The sequence below is a fragment of the Zymoseptoria tritici genome, chromosome 11 (assembly GCF_000219625.1).
Source record: "Zymoseptoria tritici IPO323 chromosome 11, whole genome shotgun sequence".
Taxonomy (NCBI): Eukaryota; Fungi; Ascomycota; class Dothideomycetes; order Mycosphaerellales; family Mycosphaerellaceae; genus Zymoseptoria; species Zymoseptoria tritici.
The window spans coordinates 132627-155949 of NC_018208.1; the positions used below are offsets into that span (position 1 = coordinate 132627).

General features: G+C 51.4%; 5 protein-coding genes across 5 annotated transcripts; 2 read left to right on the forward strand and 3 right to left on the reverse strand.

Annotated features, from left to right (window-relative positions):
- Positions 1-2493: 2493 nt before the first annotated feature.
- MYCGRDRAFT_111161 (uncharacterized protein) lies at positions 2494-5223 on the reverse strand (the record flags this gene model as incomplete). The annotated part of the gene is made up of 3 exons (XM_003848679.1): positions 2494-3780; positions 3830-4009; positions 4065-5223. The coding sequence occupies 3 exons, from the start codon at positions 5221-5223 to the stop codon at positions 2519-2521; spliced, it is 2601 nt and encodes an 866-aa protein (XP_003848727.1).
- A 512-nt stretch (positions 5224-5735) lies between these two features.
- On the forward strand, positions 5736-7178 carry MYCGRDRAFT_111162 (uncharacterized protein; the record flags this gene model as incomplete). The annotated part of the gene is made up of 4 exons (XM_003848223.1): positions 5736-5763; positions 5901-6456; positions 6515-6834; positions 7111-7178. 4 exons carry the CDS (start codon positions 5736-5738, stop codon positions 7176-7178), a joined length of 972 nt encoding a protein of 323 aa, XP_003848271.1.
- A 443-nt stretch (positions 7179-7621) lies between these two features.
- On the reverse strand, positions 7622-8474 carry MYCGRDRAFT_49989 (uncharacterized protein; the record flags this gene model as incomplete). Its single annotated transcript, XM_003848678.1, has 2 exons — positions 7622-8253; positions 8342-8474. 2 exons carry the CDS (start codon positions 8472-8474, stop codon positions 7622-7624), a joined length of 765 nt encoding a protein of 254 aa, XP_003848726.1.
- A 6961-nt stretch (positions 8475-15435) lies between these two features.
- Positions 15436-16422, forward strand: MYCGRDRAFT_96466 (uncharacterized protein; the record flags this gene model as incomplete). Its single annotated transcript, XM_003848224.1, has 4 exons — positions 15436-15534; positions 15719-15776; positions 15831-16117; positions 16405-16422. 4 exons carry the CDS (start codon positions 15436-15438, stop codon positions 16420-16422), a joined length of 462 nt encoding a protein of 153 aa, XP_003848272.1.
- Positions 16423-17462: 1040 nt separating this feature from the next.
- On the reverse strand, positions 17463-18233 carry MYCGRDRAFT_96467 (uncharacterized protein; the record flags this gene model as incomplete). Its single annotated transcript, XM_003848677.1, has 2 exons — positions 17463-18077; positions 18132-18233. 2 exons carry the CDS (start codon positions 18231-18233, stop codon positions 17463-17465), a joined length of 717 nt encoding a protein of 238 aa, XP_003848725.1.
- Between the last annotated feature and the right edge of the window lie 5090 nt (positions 18234-23323).

The following is a 23323-nucleotide window of genomic DNA, read 5'->3' on the forward strand; positions in this document are numbered from 1 at the left end:
TAACCTACATTGTAATCGATGCACTAGATGAGTGTGATCCTCAGTCACGCGACGTTCTGATCGACTCACTGGTTGTCATCTTGTCCCAGTCAACTAGTCTTGTAAAGATCTTTGTCACAAGCAGACACGGCCACATGGATATCACTTCACGCATGAATGTCTATCCAGCGGTAGCCATCGATGCGGCGTGTAACCAGGCAGATGTCGATCTCTATGTGCGAAACAGTGTCCGGACTGCGGTCGAGAGGAAGAAGTTGCTGCGTACGGTGAAGGTGGACAAAGGTCTTGAAGACAAAATCGTGGACAGCCTATGTCGCGGAGCACAAGGAATGTCAGTATACACATGATCGATCAGCGGAAGGTGATATACTGACAGCTTACCTCAGGTTCCGCTGGGTCGAGCTCCAGATCAAGTTTCTGTGTACATTGCACATACGCTCGGTTCTGCTCAGTCGACTCGAAAAGCTTCCGCCCAGTCTACAGCAGATCTACGACGAGCTCTACACGCTCAAGATGCAGGAGATGGGCGAGGAACAGGCAGAAGTCACAAGGAAAATTCTCTCATTGCTGCTTGTTGCTCAAAGACCGCTTTCTACCACGGAGCTGATAAACTTGGCCTGCGCACCCGATGAACCATACATGTCCGCTGAGACTGTCCTCGAGATGTGCTTTGATCTGGTTAGACTCGATCAATGGCGGGACGAAAGTAACTGGAAATGGAAAGATACATTCCGGTTTTCACACTTGTCAGTCAGAGAATTTCTGGAGAGCAGGTCAGCCGAGTACGCGTTGACAGAAATGCATACAATGGCCACTCATGCGTGTCTGGATCTGGCAACGGGACCGCGAACTGACTGGACGGATGAAGTCCCCTATCCCGTCCTCCACTGGCCCCAACACGCCGAGATTGCAACTCGAGGCAGCGTCGATGGCACCATCGAATCACTCGACAAGTTTCTGAACTTGGGCGGCGAGAGCTTCAGACGATGGGTAGAAGCTCTGTTCAAGATACCGGTGTTTACTGATGGGATAATCGACCAAGAAGCGCTGAGCAAATTTGCCACCGCAATCCCCAGAATAGCCGGCGGAATCAGTCCAATATTCGTCGTTGTGTGCTACAATCTACCAAGATATCTACGTCGCCTACTTTCAGAAGCAGCAAGTCTCAAGAAAGTGGGAGCAAAGGCATTGAGCCTGGCAAGCCATTGGGGGAAGATCGAGAATGTACGACTGCTCCTTCAAGCGGGTGTGGACGTCAATTCCTACTGGGTCGGTGAGACCGCACTTATGAGGTCATCATTTGATGGCAACGTGGAGGTCGTGGAATTTCTACTTGTCAATGGTGCCCATATCGATGCTCGAGATGGAGAAGGTCGTTCCGCGCTTTGGCTTACAGCCAGGTATGGCATCGCGGAGACGGCTTTGCTGCTACTTGAGAACGGAGCCGATGGAATACAGAAGGATCATCACGGCGAAAGTATACTTGAAGCAGCAGCAGGACCACACTGTGGCACCTCGGAAGTCGCCCAGCTACTCCTCGAGAGAAAAGCCTTCGAAAGGGAGACCTTTGCCAAGGCATTCCGAGCGGCAGCAAGAACTAAAAAAGTGGAATTCGTGACCTTGTTCGCCACATTTGCGAGCCAAATTGGGACCCTGGGGAGTAGTTACAGCGATGCACTGAGCGCTGCATCCAAATGGGGCAACGCACAAGCCGTCAAACTCCTATTGGAGCGTGGAACTCGAATTAATGCTGATGCCTTCGAGTTCTCTGTGCCTGACCTGCAGGTCCTGAAGTTTCTACTCGGGTACGACACATGCAATGTGTTCTACTCGGGTAGTGAGGCCTACAGATTCGCACTTCGAGGCGCAACAAAGGGATGCAATCTGGAGGTTTTCAAGCTACTGCTGACTTACGACCCCCGGAAATGTAATCTTCGAGGAAGCTTTGCAGGATATATACTCCCGGGAGCGCGCTTTATGTCGCCATGTCGAGGACCTCGACAATGATCCAGTCGAGCTTCAATTTTACACAGCAAGCTTGACGGAGGTTAGGCTCATCAAAGACCTGCTGCACCAACACGCAGCCCAGGCAGCGGATCGTGCACTCCCAGTCGCGCGGCGATCAAGATCCTGCGACGTACTAGGTACTACACCGAAGCCTCAGATCAGGCTGTCACACTCCACCCCTCGACATCCCACGCGGACAGTGAGACGCGACGAATCAACAGAACTCGCTCATTACAAGTTGAATCGTGCATGCCATCGTCCTGAGCTACTTGACGGATTCCCCTTGTTTGACGACCATTTCTATCTCGCTGCAAGTCAACACTGATGCGGCGAGATCGTTCCTGATGGGAAAGAAAAAACATGAGAAGCTAGCAGAACTTTGAAGACTCGACGGCCAGAGAACGATCGTGATGGACGCTCCAGACCTGACCACAGCTTCACGTAGTACTTTCGCAAACAAACACATCTGAAGCCTGACAAACCACTGCTCTGACACCGACAGTCTACCAGTCTACCGCCCCCTATCCCCAAAATGCTGCAACTTCGCCAAAAAATCCTTCATATCCGGCGCACCTCCTGCACCTGGACCCGCCTGTCCATACCCCTGCTGTCCCCCACCCGCATACCCACCACTTTGCTGCTGCTGAGGCGGAGGATACTGCTGCGCACCTCCACCATATCCGTACGGTCCTCCAGGTGGACCACCCTGCTGCTGCTGAGGAGGAGGGACACTGCCGGGGTTCAGAATGCCCAACAATCCCTGCAAGTCATTCGGATTGACGTTCTGCGGAGTCGGACGAGGAGGAGCGCCGTATGGCGGAGCAGCATTGTGCGGTGGAGGTTGGCCATAGCCCGACTGCGGCGGCTGCACGTACGCCCCACCAAAAACATGTCCTCCCGCCGACTGCGGCAGCTGCGCATACGCACTCGGCGGCTGTTGCGGCTGATATCCAGCATACGAGCCCGGCGGTGGATAACCCTGCTGTTGCAGTGCCGGCGACGGCCCTCCACCTTGAGAATGTCCATACGCCCCACCCGCATTCCCCATCCTCGTCGTCGTCGTCGGCGGAGGAGGAGGACCCGCAGCAGCCTTCTCCCTCAACACCAATTCCACCGCGACCGCGGGATCCAAATTATCGTACTCTTCAAATTGCACCTCTTGTCCGCCTCCTCTTCTTTTGAATATCGTGAGTCCGATTTTCGACATGTCTTGGTTGAATCGACGCAATTTGCTCACGGCTACTACGCCTTCGAGGATTTGGCGGCGGACGACGGCGTCCTCTCTCAAGCGTGGGGAGATGATCAGGGTGTCCACCCTCACGCCGCGACTTGCGAACGCGTCTTTGACCCAGTTGAGGAAGTCTTTCTCCAAGGCGTCGACGCTGATGAGTTGTACTTCAGGTACATCGGAGGGATGCCGGCGAGGGAGTGGAAGGTCTTCATCGAGGTCGTCGCGGCGAGGAGGAGATGTGCGGGAGTTGTAGCGATCGCGCTGGTTGTATCCACCTGGTGGAGAGCGGGATCGTGTTCGGTAGCGGTCATCTCGGCGATCGCGGTAGCCGCCTCGTGGTGAAGGCGAGCGGTATTGTTGACGATATCCTCCTCCATCTCTTGAGTCTCGTCCTCCACGATTATTGAAGCCTCCTCCTCCTCCTCCGCCTCGGCCACCGGATTGGAAGCGGTCGTTTCTGTTGCGTTGATCGGGCGAGCGTGAGCGGCGATTGTTGTTCTGCTGGTTTCGTGGTGCTTTTTGCGGTTTGCTGACTTCGAGGTCTGATGGTCGTCAGTTTCATTGTCTGCTGAGATGGCTTGATTCACTCACGAATCTTCTTGTCGCGGATCTGTCTGCCCTGTTCACCAGACAATGCGCGAGCGCAGTCCTCGGGTCGCAAGAACTGCACGAATCCATACGCCTGCTTGATAGAGACTTGCGCGAGATCGCCGTAGTTGTGAAAGACGTGGTAGATGTCTCGCTTCGTCACCTTCTCACTAGAAAGGTTGCCTGTACATCGTCAGCATTTCGTCGCATCAGCCAAGCTTCATTCAATCTCACATACCAACGAACAATCTCGAACCAGCAGGAAACTGATCCCACTGCGCTTCATTCACATATCGCCTCTCCTCCTCCAGAAAGTGGTCGTATCTCCGTTGCGTCTCATGATCCCACGCTTGATCGTCCGTGCTGATCGGCTCCCCAAGGGCAAGCTTATACTCCCGACGACTCTCTATGGGTGTGTTAGCACCAGGCGAGCGTTGTATCGAAGCATGCGAAGCAACAGACGAGGCGTTTCCGATGGGTGGAGAACGCTGGGTCTGGAAGGCGTTTCCGGGATTGGGATGGGACTGCGTGGGCGAGGTGAAGGCATTGACGTGGCCGGAGGAATTAGTACGATTGTGAGACTGCACAGCCGAATGGGAGGCGTGTGGATGGTAGTCGCGCAGATTTTGGGCATGCACGTAATGTTGGTTGATCAATGGGTTTTCCTGGGGTGGAGGCCGTGGTGGGAGGCCAGCTGGAGCAGCACCAAGGGAAGGCGCTGATTGAGAAGAAGAGTCGTGGATACTGACAGGCGCTTGGGAATGAGCATGAGATGGAGACAAGGCCGCGGTCAAGCCGTCAGTAGGCGCAGCATTGGTGGGAATTGGCGTGGACTGCGCTTGGCTGGCATTTTCGACCTCACTGGTCTGGTGTGGGATGGCATCTGCGGTGGGAGCAGATTCGGCAGCAGCAGCAGGATCGCTGGGATTTGATGCAGATATAGGCTTTGCATCCGAAGTGGGCGGAGCATTGTCACCCTGGAGACGAGAATTGGCTTGATAGGAATTGCCATTAGAGAATGGTGCACTTGAGGCGGTAGCATCATCAAGTCCATTGGAAGCTGTCTGTTCGCTATGTGCAGCAGTCTCCGGGTTGTCGATTTGCGTCACCTCTCCGCCAGTGGAGAAAGGTGAATCGTGGTCGTTGGGTTGCTCATTGGGATCACGCCAGGCATCGGGACGAACTTCGGTGTTGTGCATGGCGGGATCATTCATGTGGATTTCGGTCTGATTCCAGCCGACATCCATCATGTTGTCGAGGACTGGAATGTTGGTGGGTTGTGGGAAATGCATGGGCTTGGGTGAGGCAGGTGAGAGCAAACTGGGTGTGCTCTGCACGTAGGCGTCCTCGGGTGGCTCCGAGAGGGAGGTTGTCGGGGTGTCGTCGTGGTCGTTCATGGGTGATGAGAAGAAGATGAGTGGGTTCAGATGGATGAGTTTTCAAGCATTGCTGGAGGGAGAAAAGCGAAGGAAGAGGCTGTTTTTGTGAGAGTTGGTCAAGATCTCGGGCTGCGTTGGGCGCAGTGTCTTGACGGCAACAGGATCACGAAGGAAGCAGCGAAAGATCGAAATCGTCCCTGCTACTGCCGCTGCCGCTGCAAAAACGAAGGACGAAAAGACAAGACGAGGCGCGCGCAAAGTTTACCTCTTGATGTGTCGATCGTGGTGTTTGTGAGGTGTCGTTGGTGATGTGAGCGTTTCCGCGAGAAGACGGTGAGACGGAGCAAGATGTCGCAGCTCGTCGTAATGCAGGAGGGGCGAGTGAGGTCGAAGAGAAAAGTTGGTGATGGAAAGAAAAGGCAATGCAACGTGCGGTCCCGTCGGGTCGATGATGCGTCAAAGTTGAGGCTGCGTGGTGGACACTGTGTATCAGGCGCTCGTCGGCGTGGATATGAGTGGTCTTCGAGGGCATGCCTCGGGATATGAACAAGCTTCGTAGTACATTGATATGGATGGAAACTCCTTAAAGCATACACCATTGTGATATCAGTACTAGAAGCTATCGACCGCAATTATGATCTTGTCGTCAACGAAAAAGCTTGAGTGGAGAAGACTGGCATTGGGTAAGTCTCCAGGTAGCTTTTGGTTGCAAGGACATCAACCCACAGTCACCGAAGCCCTATACGCAGAAGGACGCTGCACAAGATGTCGCAGTTCTAGACTGATCAAGGCGGGATTGCGCACGCAAGAACAAGTATTGCGTTCGGCCAGCAGTCCTCAAATACGGTCCAACACCACAGTCCACAAGCATATCCACACGCATCCACCGCGGACAAACTCCGCCTCCACCGCGCGACTGCCCGAAGCAGCTCGAATATCCAGCGGCAATGACATAAATCCATTCCGCCCGCGGTCCCTCGACATCCAGTCTCTGCCACCGGGCATGAATCGTCTGCTCGCTCCTCGATGGACAGCAGCAAGACTGGTGGCCGTTCCTCGCCCATCGGCAACATCATACCTCTTCCGAACATTCACCAACAGCAGCGGAGGCCGCAACAATGACCTCGACGAAGAAGAGCTGAAAGCCGCTCGTCAATGGCTGCAAAAGCTAGACGCGGATACGATCCCGCGGGACTTGTGTGAAGTCAGCTTCAGCCGGTCCAGTGGACCGGGAGGACAGAATGTGAACAAGTGCGACATTCACACCACATACACCCATACCCAGAGCTAACATACACGCCTCACTTAGAGTCTCCTCAAAAGCTACCCTCCGCATCCCTCTCTCCTCCCTCCTCCCTCGTCTCCCCTCCCTGCTCCACGATCCACTCCTGCGCTCCCGCTACCACGCGCCCTCCTCCTCCAGTCTGGTAATCCAAGCCGACGACTCACGGAAACAAGCCGACAATGCGAATGCTTGCTTCCAAAAGCTGCACGAGTTGATTGTTCAAGCAGGAAGGGAGACTGTACCCGGTGAGACGTCGCCGGAGCAGGTGAAGAGGGTGGAGATGTTGCAGAAGAAGGAGGCGCAGGGACGGAGGAGGTTGAAGGAGAAGTTGAGCGGGAAGAAAAGTGCGAGGAGGGGTGGGGGTAGGAGGGAGGAGTGAAGTGTGAGGGTGTGATGGTGATTACGAGGAAGATACATGATGGGTTTTCCGGGAATTGCTGGGACATCTGAACTCTGCTCAAGGATTGGAGAGACCAGCCTCGCTGTGATCAGGACCGCGTGACAGGTCTGGGCAGGACCGGTCTCTCAGTACGCCTACGTGATCAGAAGTCAAGCTACTTTGCACGGTGCAGCGCAGCAAAGGCGTTCAATACTTTCTGCAATACTTTCTGCTGCTACAGAGCTGCGGTTCAGCCGAGTGGAAGGACTTGGTCAGGACTCGTGCACCAACGGTGCAGCGTCCGTCTAGAGCACTGCTACAACTCAGAGACCAGCGTGATAGCAGTCGATCATCCAAGCCCAGGCCTCCGGAGTGCATGCTCACATGCTTGGCGAGACGACTGAAAGGAGACACTCATGCGCTGTCCATTGCAAATGCATATCTCCGACACGACCTCAGAGCGAGCTATCTGAGCCGAGCACGAGTGATAGTATTGATCACTTTTCGAATGGCAGAGTCTCTGCTTTGCAGGAACTTTTCTCTAGAGACACAGGACTCGAAAATGTTAGACTTTGAGAGTCTCATATTCAGGTTCTGTCTGCTATGCAGCATCTCTGCTCTGACTTTCAGCTCGCCGAGTGCACCAGGCTTCGACATCAGCACCAGAGTGTCCAATATCAGAGTCTCACATCCAACTTCTGTCAATCTGCATCACCGCCTCCTCACATACCTCCTCCTCTTCCTCCACTTCCTCAATCCTCCAAAGCAGGAACATACCTCTCCAAAAACCCACACACATCCCTCAGCACCTCTCCATTCAAACTATGCCCCAAACCCTCATACTCATGCACCTCCAACCCCCCTTCACCCAATCCCAACTCACCCAACCTCTTCAACGCCACATTCCAAATCCTCTTCGGAATCAACATATCCCTCTGTCCCCTCGCCAAGAAAACCGGAACCTCCCCATGTACAGGCGGTAACTCCGCCCTCGCCCTCAAATCCTCCAATCGCCTCCCGTCCGCCAACGGTAAATATCCCATTAATCCAACAACACCTCCCAATTTCCCGGCATACTTCTTACTCGTCAGATCCAGCAGTAGAGACAATGCACACCCCTGACTGAAGCCTCCGAGCACAATTCTCTGCGGTGGGATTCCCTTGCGCACACACGCGTCGATGAGGGACTCGATATAGGCTATCGACTCCATCATCCCCTCTTCATCCTCCGCAGGCGCGAGTTCAGGCCGATCGGTGGGAAACGGCGAGAACGATGAAGGAGCGTACCAGGCTGTCGTCATGGCGTCGCGGGACTCGGGAGCTGTGGGGAGGATCCAGTGGAGGTGGGGGAGTTTGGAGGCGGATTGGAATTGGTCGGCGACGTCTAAGCGAGCCGTTAGCGGTGAGCAGAGCGAGTTGTCAGTGGGAGAGCTCAGTTTAGGATAAAGGGATGGAGGGAGGCAATGACTGACTTTCTAAACCTTCGGCTGTATCTCCCAAGCCGTGCACGAGGATGAAAGCCGCGCCGTGGGCTGGGTCGGAGGCGGGTTTGAGGGCGGGTTTTTGGATGGGGTCGGGGCGGTTGGGGAGGGAGGTTATGGTCATTCGGCGGCCGGGGTGGGCCATTTTGGTGGGCGGAGGGGGGCGGTAGGGTATGGTGGAGGAAGGGTTCGCCGTGGTGGATGATCGGTTTTGGGGTTGATGGGAGATCTGGGAGTTTGATGATGGAAAGTCTGATCGTGGTGTGATGGTTTGATCGATTGGTCGGGAGAAGAATACAGCAATTGGAAACGGAGGAATGTATCAAGCAGCAAACAAGTAGAGGTCGAGATCAAGGTAATGATGTAGAAAGTAAAGCAGAAACCAGGTAAAAGAGACATAAGCTTACACGGCTCGTCTGAAGAGCTTCTCCAACAGACGCTCACCCCGAGAAGCGTCTACTCAACACTCTAGACTACACCACTGATCAGCCTCTCATCTTCCTGCGGTCAGACGGAGCTTCCTGGACCTCCACCTCCCTCGGGATAAACAAGAATGTCGAAGCTATAAGAGCTTCACTCCACCATTTGGCGGGGGAAAGGCAGATGACGTGCAGCGAGGAACGGAAGCCATTCACGTGCCAGAAGCGTTGATTTCCGCTAGCGTGGACGTGTGCCGAGAGGGAGCCGGTCCGATATGACGGATTCGACATCTGCAAGCTCTCTGCCACGACAATCTATGGTTGACCAGCGCAGAGACGACTTCGAGGAGAGTCACGGCGGGGCCCAAATTACGTTTTGCATTGAAGATTGTCTGCTAGCGAGACAACAGCGTGCCTTCGACAGGAGGGAGAGCCCTGCAACACATTTCCATTCTCGGACCAATAGCGAATGTTGGCTTCAAATCTCCCACGCAATCGTCACAAACGAGAGCGATCAGCGCAGTGAAGACTGTAGCATATCCATCGTAAACTCATAACCAACGAAAGCATGCATGAAGTCAAGAATGCTTCATGCTCCGAATCTCAGCGATCACGGCCGTCAAAGGTCCATGGCAAAAGTGTGCCCACCCGCGATCCGCCCGAGCGTTGGTTTCGTGATTAATTGCCGTTCCCCTCGTCGTTGCGCTTGTCCGGACCGGAGTAGTTGCTAGTGTCTCTCCCGGGCGGGTGATAGGAGCCATCATGCCCATTGCCGTTTCCCTCGTCGTTGCGCTTGTCCGGATGTCCCTCGTCGTTGCCACGGTAGTTGCTAGTGTCTCTCCCGGGTGGGTTATAGGAGCCATCATTCCCATTGCCGTTTCCACCCTCGTCGTTGCGCTTGTCCGGATGTCCCTCGTCGTTGCCACGGTAGTTGCTAGTGTCTCTCCCGGGTGGGTTATAGGAGCCATCATTCCCATTGCCGTTTCCACCCTCGTCGTTGCGCTTGTCCGGATGTCCCTCGTCGTTGCCACGATAGTTGCTAGTGTCTCTCCCGGGTGGGTTATAGGAGCCATCACCCCCTCTGCCGTTTCCCTCGTCGTTGCGCTTGTCCGGATGTCCCTCGTCGTTGCCACGATAGTTGCTAGTGTCTCTCCCGGGTGGGTTATAGGAGCCATCACCCCCTCTGCCGTTTCCCTCGTCGTTGCGCTTGTCCGGATGTCCCTCGTCGTTGCCACGATAGTTGCTAGTGTCTCTCCCGGGTGGGTTATAGGAGCCATCACCTCCTCGGCCGTTTCCCTCGTCGTTGCGCTTGTGGGCTTCCCATTTCGGCAGATCTTGAAGGTCAAAGTTCTTGACGTCGGCAAGTCCTTTCGCTGGATCCTCTGTGGTCATGGTCAGCGACTGCTTGGTACAATCTGTCGAGACGCCAATTACATACTGAAGACTGGTACAGCCACGGCCATGCCCAGCAGGCAGGCGAGGCCGGTCGCAGTGGTGTACTTCATTATTGATTGAAGTCGAGTACTGATGTGTTGAGGTCCTCTGACGTGGGAACGACGAAGTCCAATCCGAATCTTGATGGAGCTTATAAAGGTTGCGTCGGCTTTTGACCGGGCGTGGCGGCTTTTGACGGATAGCCAACAGTCAAGGTAGTAGCTAACAGTCAAGGTAGTAGCCAACAGTCAAGGTAGCTCATGGGTTTGCAATCGGTTTCAAGTGACGATCGAGCGAAGGAACTCCCTCATAGATCCGACTAATGATAGCCCTGGATTTGCCAATCAGAGAACATCATTGCTATGGGTCAATGATGTGCGCACCGCATGCGCATTCATCTCAGGGGTCGAGAGCGCTGTCGACTTTCTGGGATATATCTGAACAGCATTGATGAGGTGGGGACGCAACTGGTGCCGGCGCATTGGTGCCGCCGCTGAGACTGCCCTGGTCGGTGCTCAAGGCCCATCGTTGGAGGGAGCTCGCGATCCGGACCACGTGTGAACAGGCCGTACTCGGCATTGGACGTCTGCTTGAAATTATGGCACAGGGCATGCTCAACGTTGGACGTCTGCTTGGAAGTATGGCGAGAGTGCCGGGAAGCAGAGCAGTCTCCTGCCCGAGCCTGCAAATTCGCAATGTTGCGTGGCCAATCGATGCCAAAACACGATACCACGTGTATAGCAAGCGCTGAAACCTTCTCCAGGGACAGTCGACGCAGTGGCCCTTGTTTGTGCAGGGTCGTGAGAATGACAATACGGGGAAATGATAAATACAGGGAACGCGATGGATAAATACCGGTCTCCACCCCTCTTAAGGGGTGGTAACCAGCAATAGCGTCCTGCCCGAGATTAGTTAGTTTTCTCATACTAAACAGGGCCGTGCGCGGGAGTTAACGCGTGTCGCGTTACCCTTAGCTAATTGTTCACCTTCTACTGTATTCCTTAATGCTATTGCCCTCGTTTATACTATTACTACTAACCCTTGTTTATAGCTCTTTTAATAGCTCTAGCGCTCTTAACTCTTCGATCGCCGTTACCGCCGCAGGAGCGGTAGGAGGAGTTATTCCTATAGTGGTCGCAGAGCGGTAAGGAGGGGGGTAGTAGAGCGGACGATTCGAGCTTAGCGGAGCAGCTATAGGCGCGGTGGCAAGCGGCGGACGTATTCGACGACGGCGGTGATAATAAGGATATCGAGGATAATGCGCGGTCGCTCGGTAGTAATAGATCTAATAAGGATGTAGAGTTAGCTAATAAAACGGACGGTTTTAAGGATGTTGTTAGTAATAGCGATGTTAGTGTAGGAATGAAGGATTTAGAGGGCGGTGGAAGTAACAACGTTACCGTCGCCGGCGCTAAGTCATCCGTTTCCGACCTTATGTCGTCTGCCGCAGGTACTATTATAGAGGGTGTTGTTGCTACTAGTAGAGGTGTTATTAATAAGGAAGACTCGGACGAAGCGATATCTATAGACCTAGCACTACTACCGACCGATCGAACCTTCCGTAGCTACGCTTAGGCCTTTAAATACAGCTAGGACTGGGCCTAACGCTATAGATATAGTCTCGCTGTTAGTAGCTTAAAGAAGAGCTAGAAGGTAGACAGCAAATACCTTATTAGCAAGGCCCTTACGTGCTCGCGAGGTAGAAGGACTCGTAAGGGTCGAGTTACTAAAGGTAGTCGTCCTACGGCATCGTCTGCTAAGTGTAGATGTAGATTCGCTCTAACTATTAGACTAGTAGATGCGAGCGATCCGGAGAGTCGTTAGGAGATACGACATAGCAAGTGTGTTACTTACAATCACATGGCCGACTACCCTTCTACCTTGCTAGTGCACCGCCGCAGACAGCGGACTAAGGCTATTAAGAAGTCTATCGTCGAGGATCTTTACGCTAACGCTATAGTAGCTACAACCCTTATACGCCTTCGTAATAGAGCTAGTAACGATAAGGAGTGTATCTAGACGGTTAGAGATATCTACAACTTACGCTTAATAGCTCGGCAAACCGCACAAGGTAACTTCACACCGGCGGAGGCTATTATTCGACTGCTTAAAGAGCAGCGATATCTCTTTAAACCGGACGTTAATCTAGTTACCGGCCAGCTAGATAAACTGCTTATTCTTAACCCTCAGATAATCGAGCTATACCGGCAATATCTAGAGACTGTCGTGCTTAACAACACGTACAAAACTAACCGCTACAATCGCCCTTTAATAAACATCGTCTATATAACTAGAGCCGGTAAGACGGTGCCTGTTAGTTACTATTTAATAGGCAAGGAAGACGAGCCTTCCTTTACATAGCTCCTTACTAAATTTAAGAGACTCCTTCTTAATTACTATAAGCCGAGCAGCACGACTGCTCCTGCTATTGCTAATCTATTGCTATTGCTAGGGGTGTTTGTAACTAACAGAGACAGGGGCCTTATAAACGCCTTAGATGCGGTGTTTCTAACTATACTAGCCCTTATCTGCCGTTAGCATGTCTTTAAGAACGTTTAAGCACAAGCAAGGAAGAAGTAGCTACAAGTGCCGGTTATTAATAAGACTAGCAAGCAGACTTACTTTAAGAATTTACCGCAAACGACTACATTTATAAAGCTCTTTAAAAGGACGATTAACAGCAAGACTCTCGCTAAATTCAACGACAACAACAACGAGTTCTAGAGCTAAGAGCAGTCTACGGAGGTTAGTAAGCTATATAACTACATTAACCGCGAATACTAGCCTTATAAGGAGAAGCTAGTATACTACTAGATCTCTAAATACCCCTACTATAGTTAAAGGGCGAGCTTAAGGGCTAAGGGTGCTTACTTAGCTATAAAGAAGTAGCTTGCTAGTCGACGACACAACGTCCTTACGCTCTTCCTTAAACTCTAGCTATAGTAGGCCCTTCGTAGTGCAGCGATAAGACAGCAACATGCTCGTAAGAAGGCCTATATTCTACGCAGTCTAAAGCATCCTTGCTATCGCTATATTGTTAAGGTTATTTACTGTAGAGCGCTATATAAGGTAGCTAAGCAGATGGCTAACGCCGTTAAAGAGCGGCGTGCAATTGCTAAGGGCAAGATTACTAGTCCGACTGTCTACACTTATTGCTTTACAACCTCTAAGGGCATACTATGCTAACACAAGATCGACGACATAATAATAAACGACGGCCGTATAGAGTTCCTTCTAGAGCACTTTAACCGGCACTACCACATTAAGAAGGGCGCAGCTCTACTAGCTCGAATAGTTACTATCGACCGAACGATTTACGAGCTAGCCGTAATACTAAACAACAGACCCTTAAACTTACGACCGCGTAGTGCCGGCAGAGGTCGTAGACGTGCTAACGCACGAGAGCCCTTATCGTTCGAATTTACTAACCTTAATTATCTAGCTTCGACCGCACTAGCGGCGACGAGGGGTAGTAGACGAGGGGGTAGTAGACGAGGGGGTAGTAGACTCGCAACTCCTTCGCAGAGCCAGCCTTAATAACAACAACGCTAGCCGCTCGTTTATACACCTTAAGGATTACACTATAGCATTAGCTATAGTGTGCAACTAAATAAGACTACTATTCGACAAGCAGTTAGACTGCGTAAACTAAGGCAAGCACCTTCTCGTAACTAGCTCCTTATGCAAGCTATGCAACGAGAGCAATAGTGCTAACAGCAACAACATAGCTACTAACAATATAGCCAAATGCCTCTACCTTCTACTACACCGGCTTAGCGACAATATAGCTATCTACCGACACTATCGACTATGCTATACGAGCAGCCACACCTTTATTTAAGGGCCTATATGAGGGCAGGGCAAGGGCGTCAATTCTAGCTATATAGCTATTAAACGACTTACTAGCTCACTAGCTTACTAGCGTGTTAACAACACCTCAGAAACGAGCATGCTATAAACATGGAATCCACCGGATACACTATGCACGCGACCGATGTGCGCACGTCCCTTTTAACCCGCACAAAGGCTAAAATCGCCATACCTCTAGTGCAGTGGAGACCGGTATTTATCCATCGCGTTCCCTGTATTTATCATTTCCCGACAATACGGGAAATGCCCTGGTCGCTGCTCAAGGCCCATCGTAGAAGATCTCGCGGGTAGGACCACGTGTGAACAGCGCGTGCTCGGCATTGGACGACTGCCTGGAAGCATGGTAAGAGTGCCGGAAAGCAGGGCAGTCTCCAGAGTACCGGGGAGCAGAGCGGTCTCTAGAGCGCCGTGAAGCAGAGCAGTCTCCTGCCCGAGCCTGCATTTCCGCAATATGTCGCTTGGCCAATCCATACCCGGGCACGATGCCACGTGTATAGCAGGGAGGTAACATACTCTGGGAAAGCCGATGCAGTGGTCGTTGTTTTGAGGAAGAAAGCAATCAGAATCTGAAACGGCCTACCTTAAAGTACCAGGTAGATGCCATATCATGACTCAGCTTTTTCTGCCTTAGGCATGAAACAAAGATCAACGACAGACGGGATGTGCAACTCCTTTCTTCTTGCACCGATCTCAAATGCAAGCTGCAAAACACACGCGCGCCGTCTTTCTAGCCCACCGATCCGAACAACGCCTCTTTCCAATCTAAGACCCTGCTCGATACTTAGCTATTAGACGCTAACGAAGCTACCATGTTGCGAACATGGAGCAAGGGACCCATTGCGATTTGCGACGACTGACTGGGTGTCTGGGCGAGCAATCCCTGGTCTGCATCCATTGCCGAGACTGAGCGGCATTTTCGTGTCGGCTCTTCGTGCGAGATCGCCGATGGCGGCATGGACGACGAAGCGATACTCCGACAAGCTGATCACAGACTGAGCCTGACGAACAGTGTGATCGTGCATCTTGCCTGGACCCTCACCTACCACGGCGCGCAGCGCAAGGCGTCTTCATAAACATTTCTAACGACACGGCCTCATTTCTCTGCCTAGGAAGATGTTCTTCGCCACGAAATCGTCCTCGAAATCGATGGTGGATACTTTCCGCTCGACTTCGAACAAACCTTTTACGTACGGCTTGATCAGAGAACAGGATCAGGAGGGCAGCGAACAGGACTATACAAGCCATCAGCCGGTGAAGCGACGTAGTAGAGACCCGTTCTTTCTTACCGCTGTCCTGTTACTGCTCGTCACCTCCAATCTGGCGACATTCTGCTTTACCCGCCGGTTTCTTGCGAGAGAGCCCATGAGCGACCAGGTCCAATCCGATTGGCAGAAGGAGATCGATCGAACGTACCACACCAAACACGACAATGGCTTCGAGCCGTACAGCGCGTTCACTATGGTAAGCGACCGAACATGAATGGTACACATCCGATCGTTTGCTCGGGATGCACACTTCGCGCCGCTGAAGTGCACTTCGTGCCATACACTTTGAGCAGGACATAGAGACAGCATATGGCTCGGAGCCTTTCCTCGTCCCAAGCAAGGCTGAGACATCTGCTGACTGCCATTACTCGCTTTTGTAGAACCCAAACGAATACGGAGATTTTTCAGAACTGCGATGGTGGGAGCTTGGTCTATACGGTTCGTATATATCTACCATCCCCCCTCAATACGACGTACTAACAACGCGATCAGGACCCGCACTGCTTGTGCCCAAAGAATACGCAGCCGACTTCCATCTGGACCCATCAATCCACCTCTTCTACACGCCTGGTCAAAAGGGCGTTCCTTCGGACATCAAGTACGAAGGCTTTCCGGTCAATATTCAGATGAACCACCAGCTCCACTGCGTCAACTTCCTAAGGCAGGGCTTGTACTTCAACCATCAATACTACCGGGACAGTCACCACATGACCTGGAATACCACGAACGAGAAGGCATTACAAATCCATCTTAACCACTGCGTGGACTCCCTTCGACAGGTAAGCATCAAAGCATTGAAAGCACACATCCTGTCTACTCCTCGTAAGATGCTAACCTCAATGTTTCAAGCACATCATGTGCAATGCGGATGCCCGTGTTCTCCCATACCTCACGTCGACAAAGGGCAAATTTGAAGACTTTACGCTTCCGAGAAAATGTCGGAATTGGGAAGATGTCAGAGATTTTGCGAAGAAGCATATCTGGAGTGCTACAGGAGGGCAGGAGTGGCTCGACGACCGACATTTCATGCCCGATGTGAGTGCCTATGTCGACTACATTTCCACAGAACTGGGCTGACCTCTGAATGACAGTTGGATGTTGACGAAGAGCGTTGGCCCGCAGACAGGCTGTGGTCAGGTCACTGAAGGTGTATGCCTTCTTGTTCTCGACACACTGTGACGAAGGTATCATCCTGCTCATCAAGGGTGTTTTGCTCATGTTCAGCATGCTACGCGGTGCTGACCGGCACACACAGTACGAACTCAGTATCAGACTTTTGTCATGCTCGATCATCCCGCCTCGTCCGTTGCTTACTGCTCATCTCATCGTCGGCGCACTTCTCATCATCAATCTTGACTTCCTTGTCGATGATGATGCTCACCAGGGCGGAAACCGACCATTCCCTGCTTCCTCCTTGCACAGTCATATCCGCGGCGACGTTGCCCAGCGAATACAAGAGGACATTAACACCCACATCCTCTTTCATCTTCGAACAAACAACAACGCCGAGATCGATCCAACAACCAGACACCAAACAACACTCTGTCGTCTTCAAACGTTTGACAACAACGCACCAAACATCACAACAAGAACAATGCAGATCTCACTCCTCTCTGCAATCATGCTCTCCATGGTAGCCATCGCTCTCGCCGGCGTACGACCTCCCTCATCGCTCCCACCAAACCCATCGCCTGCCTACTAACGACACGTTGCAGTGTACCACCACCGGCTCCCAGTTCGGCAACTGCAACCTGTCTTCTGGCACGCTTCCTTGCAGCAAAGTACGTGACTGACAATTAGCCACGACGCACATATAGCTCGCTGACATGCTTGCTTGACAGGATTCGCAATGCGCGACGTCGGACGATCCATGCAAGGTGGATCCCAAGAACAGCGCGCAGGCTTTGTGTCTCTTTTTGTAGAGTCATGGCTTGTGGGCGGGACAGATTGGAGGAGTTTTGAGGGACTTTCGCAAGATTGAAGATTGGAATTGCGGTGTCTGGGAAGGCGAACAAATGGATGCTGGATTGCTGGAAGGCGAACAAATGGATGCTGAACTGCTATTGAAGAGCAAGGAGTTGACTACACTGTCTCTACGGACTCCAAATCCAAACACATTCGCATCTACCCGCTCAACTGCGCAACCAAGCTATCGCCCAAATCCTTGATGCTGCTCTGAAACTCCTTCGCACTGCCCGCCTTCCAGTTCGCCGAATCACCCGGAACAGCATGCGTGCCCTTGAAGCCAATGTACATCACATCATACTCCCCATGCCCATTGTCGCCGCTCAGACTATCATTCGGGAAGCACAAATTCGCCAACGCCAGACTCGCCTCTCCCGTCGACGTGCCGCCGTTGGTGTCACCCCACACACCGTAGTGGACCTGATTGTTGCACACAACAGCCATAACGCTGAGTGGGTGCATATGCTCGTCCTCTGGGTTGAAAGAGGGGTTGCTGCCGCTGTTGCCGAAGACGACGTAGGGGTGCTTGTTGGCGTCGAGGTCGGAAATGCCGTATTGCTTGACTGTGTCTTTGAAGGCCGTCTCGCCCTGGCCGGTGGGATCGTTGCTACATCTTCCGGCGGAGCGATTGGCGCCATCGCAGTCGATGTCCATGTTGTCGTAGCGGCCTCCGTTGCGTTGGGAGTGGAGGTAGATGGCGTGCGGGATGTCGCCGCAGTAGGCGAGGCTGCCGTCGTCGAAGCCGCCGGCGAGTTTGTTGTTGCATTTGCCGGACTGTCAATCGAGTGATTAGTAAGTGTATCATAAAGGTTGAGATGAGCTGCTTACCTTGTGGTTGCTGTAGATGTCGCGGAGGTTGTCGGGGATATCGTAGCCGAAAGCAAAGGTAGAGACCTCAGCCAGAGCCAGGAGAGTGAGGGTGGTGCGCATGTTGGGCGATGGAGAGTTCTTGAGCTGCTCTTCAAGAGGACGACTGATGAATGCGATGCAGATATCTGAACTACATGCGCAGGTATATATACCACGATCGCTGTTCCCGAGCCGTCTCGAACTTGAACTCGAACGGCAATGACTGAAAGGACCTTTGGCAGTAGCCGGTCAGGACGCCTGACGATGTGAGCGAACAATTCAGCGTGCTGAAGGCAAGGTAACATCGAATCCGCATGCCTCTTGCCTCAAATTGTCAAGGATCTCCTACCTACAGTCGCCAGGCCTCCCATGGCATGTACGCAACACAACAAACTATTGGAGACGGTAGCGGTAGTGTAAGGAGCAGTGAAAGCTACCTACAGACTCACAATGCGCCCTCGGTCCCTACCAGTCGATAACGGAACCTAGCATTGGAGGCTTCGATCGATTGGCCGGTAATGGTATGGGCCAAGCTCCGGTGAATCACAAACGAGGGACCGCGACCATCTTTTCGCAGAGACCGCAACCCATGGGCTCAGAGGTATCATTGAGTGATCTTCCGAGAAGAGTGATCGACGACGGCGGGCCTTGCAGAAGCTCAGTGTTAGCATACTCAAAGCATGAACACCGCCCATATGTTGGCCGCCTGAAGGTCGATCGGTCCGAGCAGCGTACATGATGACAGCGCTATTGACCAGACAGTGCGCAGTTGCAACGAACGTGAGGTATATCACAAGTTCAAGCCCAGTCGATCGATACCGCAACAAGCAAGCCGACGGCTCGGAAGGCTGTAATTAAAGCAATTGATTTGCGAGGCATTTGGACGAAAGCGGATCCAGGCGTCCTGCATATCTTTCCTGGGGTAACACGATTGCTGAAGGCCTGACTTCGTAGAGTTTGCGGCCGGAGAAACACTCGAGAGAAGGCACATCAACGGCATGCTGCCTCTGGACCGGCATGCCAGTGCGCTGCAATGTCCCTTTTCGGGGAGTCTTGATAGTCGTGTCGGTGTCCAGGGTTTTTTCCCGAGACTGCGGAGTGTGGTTCTAGATCAATCAAAGTGAAAGATTCGTTGGCTGATTCGGGTTGGCGAGCTCTCCAGAGCGATAAAATGGTACCTATGGGAAAGAGGGAAGTTGCACAATGTGAAAGAACCTCGATGGTTGTCGCCATTTTGTTCGTGCCTGAGGCACACAATGCTTAGTCAAGTCTGTACATGCCTGAAGTGGGCTGCCTTGATGCTTCAAGGTTCCCTTTTCTTCCTTCCTTCTTCCTTCTCGTCATCCTTCTTCTTTCTCCAATTCGACAAGCATCAGTCGCATGCTAGACCATGCATTAACGATTGCTATGCATGATGTTAGATGAGAGAATCATTCAAGACTACTGTCACGAAGACGAGATGGCAATACAATTATACAAGTACAGGGATGGGAAGAGAGTTCGCGAAATGAGACAAGTCAGCAACACGAATACGGGACACAAATGGCACCACGAATATGTACTTCCACCAATGTGTGCTCTGATGCTTTTTCGAACGACGTTCTGGGTCGTCGCGTTGTGTCTGACCAGCGCGGAGTGGATCATCGAGGACGACGCTGGGTTCTCGACGAAGCCCTTTGCGAATTTCGGACAGGTGGTGTTTGACGAGACGAAGTATACCACTGATGGCGCACCGGGAACATTGGAGGGGGCGACGATTGCGGATATGCGTCAGGATGAGGTGCTTTTGACGGACTGTAGGATTCCCGACGAGGAGGATTATCAGCGATGAAGTTGTTTTGTTTTTGGTGGGTGGCCGAAGGCCACCTTCCGGTGGAGGTGCTATTACCCCTAGGAGCTAATTAGTGGAATCGAACTACCGTATTCGGCCGCTCTACCGGACACTACCCCCTACGGTAGTTAATAAGCGTTAGTTAGTGTATTGTTAATGTAGCAACACAAGCCTTTACACCCTAGGACAACTGTTTCAAACTACGACGCATACGATGCTTACGTATCGTTTACCTAAGGAAACTACACTTTAAATTAGACTAATCTCGGTGCTATCGCTAGATCTTTAAGGCACATCGGACTACGCAGGAGTTTGACTTCCTTAGCCATCTCGCCCTAAAGCTTCTTAAACATAATAGCTAAACATTAATTAACATCGGCGCTCCCAGAAGTTGCGTATACTCGATCCGCGAGGATGTAGTGCCGGAGGGTAGCCTTTAAGTACGACACTATCGTTTCCGGGTGCTATAATTTGATAACCTTGTTAAAGGAGTAGGAGAGGTAAGCCTTCTAAAGACACTAAACTGTTACCTAATATAAAAGGAGCTATCGACGTTTGTCTGTTAGCGATATTAGGGGGCCGACCGCTATAAGGGCTATTATTTCGTTAAGTGTAGTGAATTCAAAGTACGGGACCGGAGTAATCCTTCGCTATACTGTTCGAACTAACGCCTACGCCTCCTTCGCTACAGTACAATCTATCTAGATGTGCTAGATCGTAAAGTTACTGTTATCTACTAGACAGTAGCGCTGTAGCTCTAGGATCTAGTCTAGCTAACTACCTGTTTTAACTTGTTAGTGTAATAGTCTCTAAAGTAGGTCGCCTGATTTAGGGACGCTATATTAGACCCTCGTACCGGACTAAAGCCTTAATAGCTCTAACTTCTTGCCTGTAAGCTGTTTGTATGCAGCGAGCGGTCCTATAACCTTTTCGTTAAAATCGATGTAGTCTAGCTACAGTTAGAGGTATCGTTCGTAGAGTAGGCGGAAGCCTATCTCGAAGAGGTCTACCTACTTCTTCGCCACCTCCACTCGATAGGCGCTTAGGAATACTAGTCGGCTAAAGAGAGGTCGGTGTTTCTCCCCTATCGGACTATCGCCCTCGAGAGCGTTAGTATACGATTTAGGGAGTAACTTAACTAGTCTTATTATTGCCTAGCTAGCGCTGTAATAGGCGCTTCGCACTGCAACACCTTCTCGCATAGCCATTCCCTCTAGGACAATAGGCTTGTTTAAGACCGGGTCCTAAATGTCCTTTAATCGGTTCGCACCGAGTTCCTAGAGTTTCGCCTATACTTAACAATTCCACTTTAGTAGGCCCGTATCTTTAATCTGCCTAATAATTGGGCAGTAGAAGAAAGGTAGATAAAGCGCATCCGTCCTAGTAACTAGTTCTACAAGGGTAAAGACGCTGCTATCCGAGTTGCTCGGATGCACCGTCTTCTACACCTTCTATATTAAACTAAGGGTACCTGGGACGTTCGTCGCATTTAAAGACCAGGCTTAAAACTAAGGTAATCCTATCGCGTTAACATTAAGTCTGTTACGCGTGCACTTGGTAATAATGTCCTTCGCTATGTACGCCTAATAAAGGTTAGGGTATATTAAAGTACGCACCGCTGCCTAAGCAATTGAGGCCTTGCGTATGCTGTATATATCGATACAGCCGACACTACTACGGTCGGCGACGAGGAACACCTGTACGTGGTGCCGGCTACGAACCTGCGACGATACCGTCGTTGCAGAGCCAAGTTTCCTCCGGAGGATTGGAGAGGCCGTTGATCCCTCTTCCCTTACAACAACAACAACAACAACACGACCTGGAGGTACGCCTCCCATCGAAATACAAGCCACAACAGAACAACGGCACGATTCGAACGAACAGCCCTCTACGTTGCGAACAAGAAGAAGCAGTCTACTCTGCCCTATACGCGCACCTCCTCGAAATCCGAATCGAAATCGCATGTCCCTTCTCTAGAGACTTCGTCACCCTCGAAGGAAGCATATATGCACTTTAAAGAGCTAGAACAGTCGGTGGAATCTACAACTCTGCGATTAACCTGCGTAGCTGTATGCGTTTGGAAGCGGCATGCAGTTCTACAAAGGCATATTAAGGATAAGAGGGGGCAGCGAGTTAGACAGCTGCTTTTGTAGTGCTTTTGCACGGCACTTTGTACTGCTTTTGCACTGCATTTCGAATTTGCAGCGTGTGTGCGAAGCGGAAGGATCCGCTAAAAATTCTGCAAAAGCTTGGCGCGAAAATTCTGCAGCCTTGGGCTGCAACACTCGTTTGATTTCCTTTGTCTTGCGCTGTTTTAAAGTCCTTCGGCAGATTCTGCTTGTAGGTCCTGCCTTAGGCACGGGGTTTCCCCTAAGGTCAAAGAATACCGAAAGAATTTGATTGTAAATAGATCTACTGCTTTGCCTTTATAGCAAAGCCGTCCTACATAGTCTTGGACTCCGAAAGGACGTAAATGGAACAAACAAACAAACAAACAAACAAACGATCTTTAGGCAGGCATGCGTATATTCCACGTATTGCCCCCCTAGACTTTCGATCCTAAACTACGCGGTAATACTCCTTGTTTAATTCTTTTAAGACATCTGGAGGGATAGCTAAAAAGCGCATTAAATATCGGGGCACCGACATTAACATTAAGTTCGCAACTAGGACCCTTCCCTTAAGGGAGAGGTACATCTTTAACTACTGATTAGCGCGGTCCTTGAATTTTTGGATTATCTTTAACTAAAATGTTTCTAGTTGCTAAGTAATATTAGTCCCTACCGGTATGCCTAAGTGGACGTACGGGTTGTCTGCTGTTACCTCCTAAACGCCTAGTATCCGCAATAGCTCTTTGAGTCCGACTTGTAGCAGGTAAGACTTGCCGTAGTTTACCTTTACTCCGGAAGCCCGCGCATATATTTTGAGAAGATCTATAGCTGCGTCTGCCTTACTTTGGGTGCGTAGGACTATCCACGTGTCGTCTGCATATATTATTACCTTTAATCGTTCACCGGCAATTATTACCCCCCTAATCCTTTCGTCTTAGAGTATAAGCTACGCGAGGGGTTTAATCGAGGCGATGTACAATAGGCAGCTAATAGGGTCGCCCTAGTGTACACTACTTTGCACGAGAATCCTCTTACTAAGGAAGCTATTAATAAACACTCGTATGCGGGCATCCGTGTAAAGGTCTTAAATCTATTTAATAAAGAGTTTAGGCAAGCCTAGCTTCCGCAGGGTTTCCTATAGGAATAGATAGCTAACTCGGTCGTATGCTTTTTCCTAATTAAGGAAGAGAATAGCGATCCCGCCTGCCTCTATTACTGGGTGGGCTCTA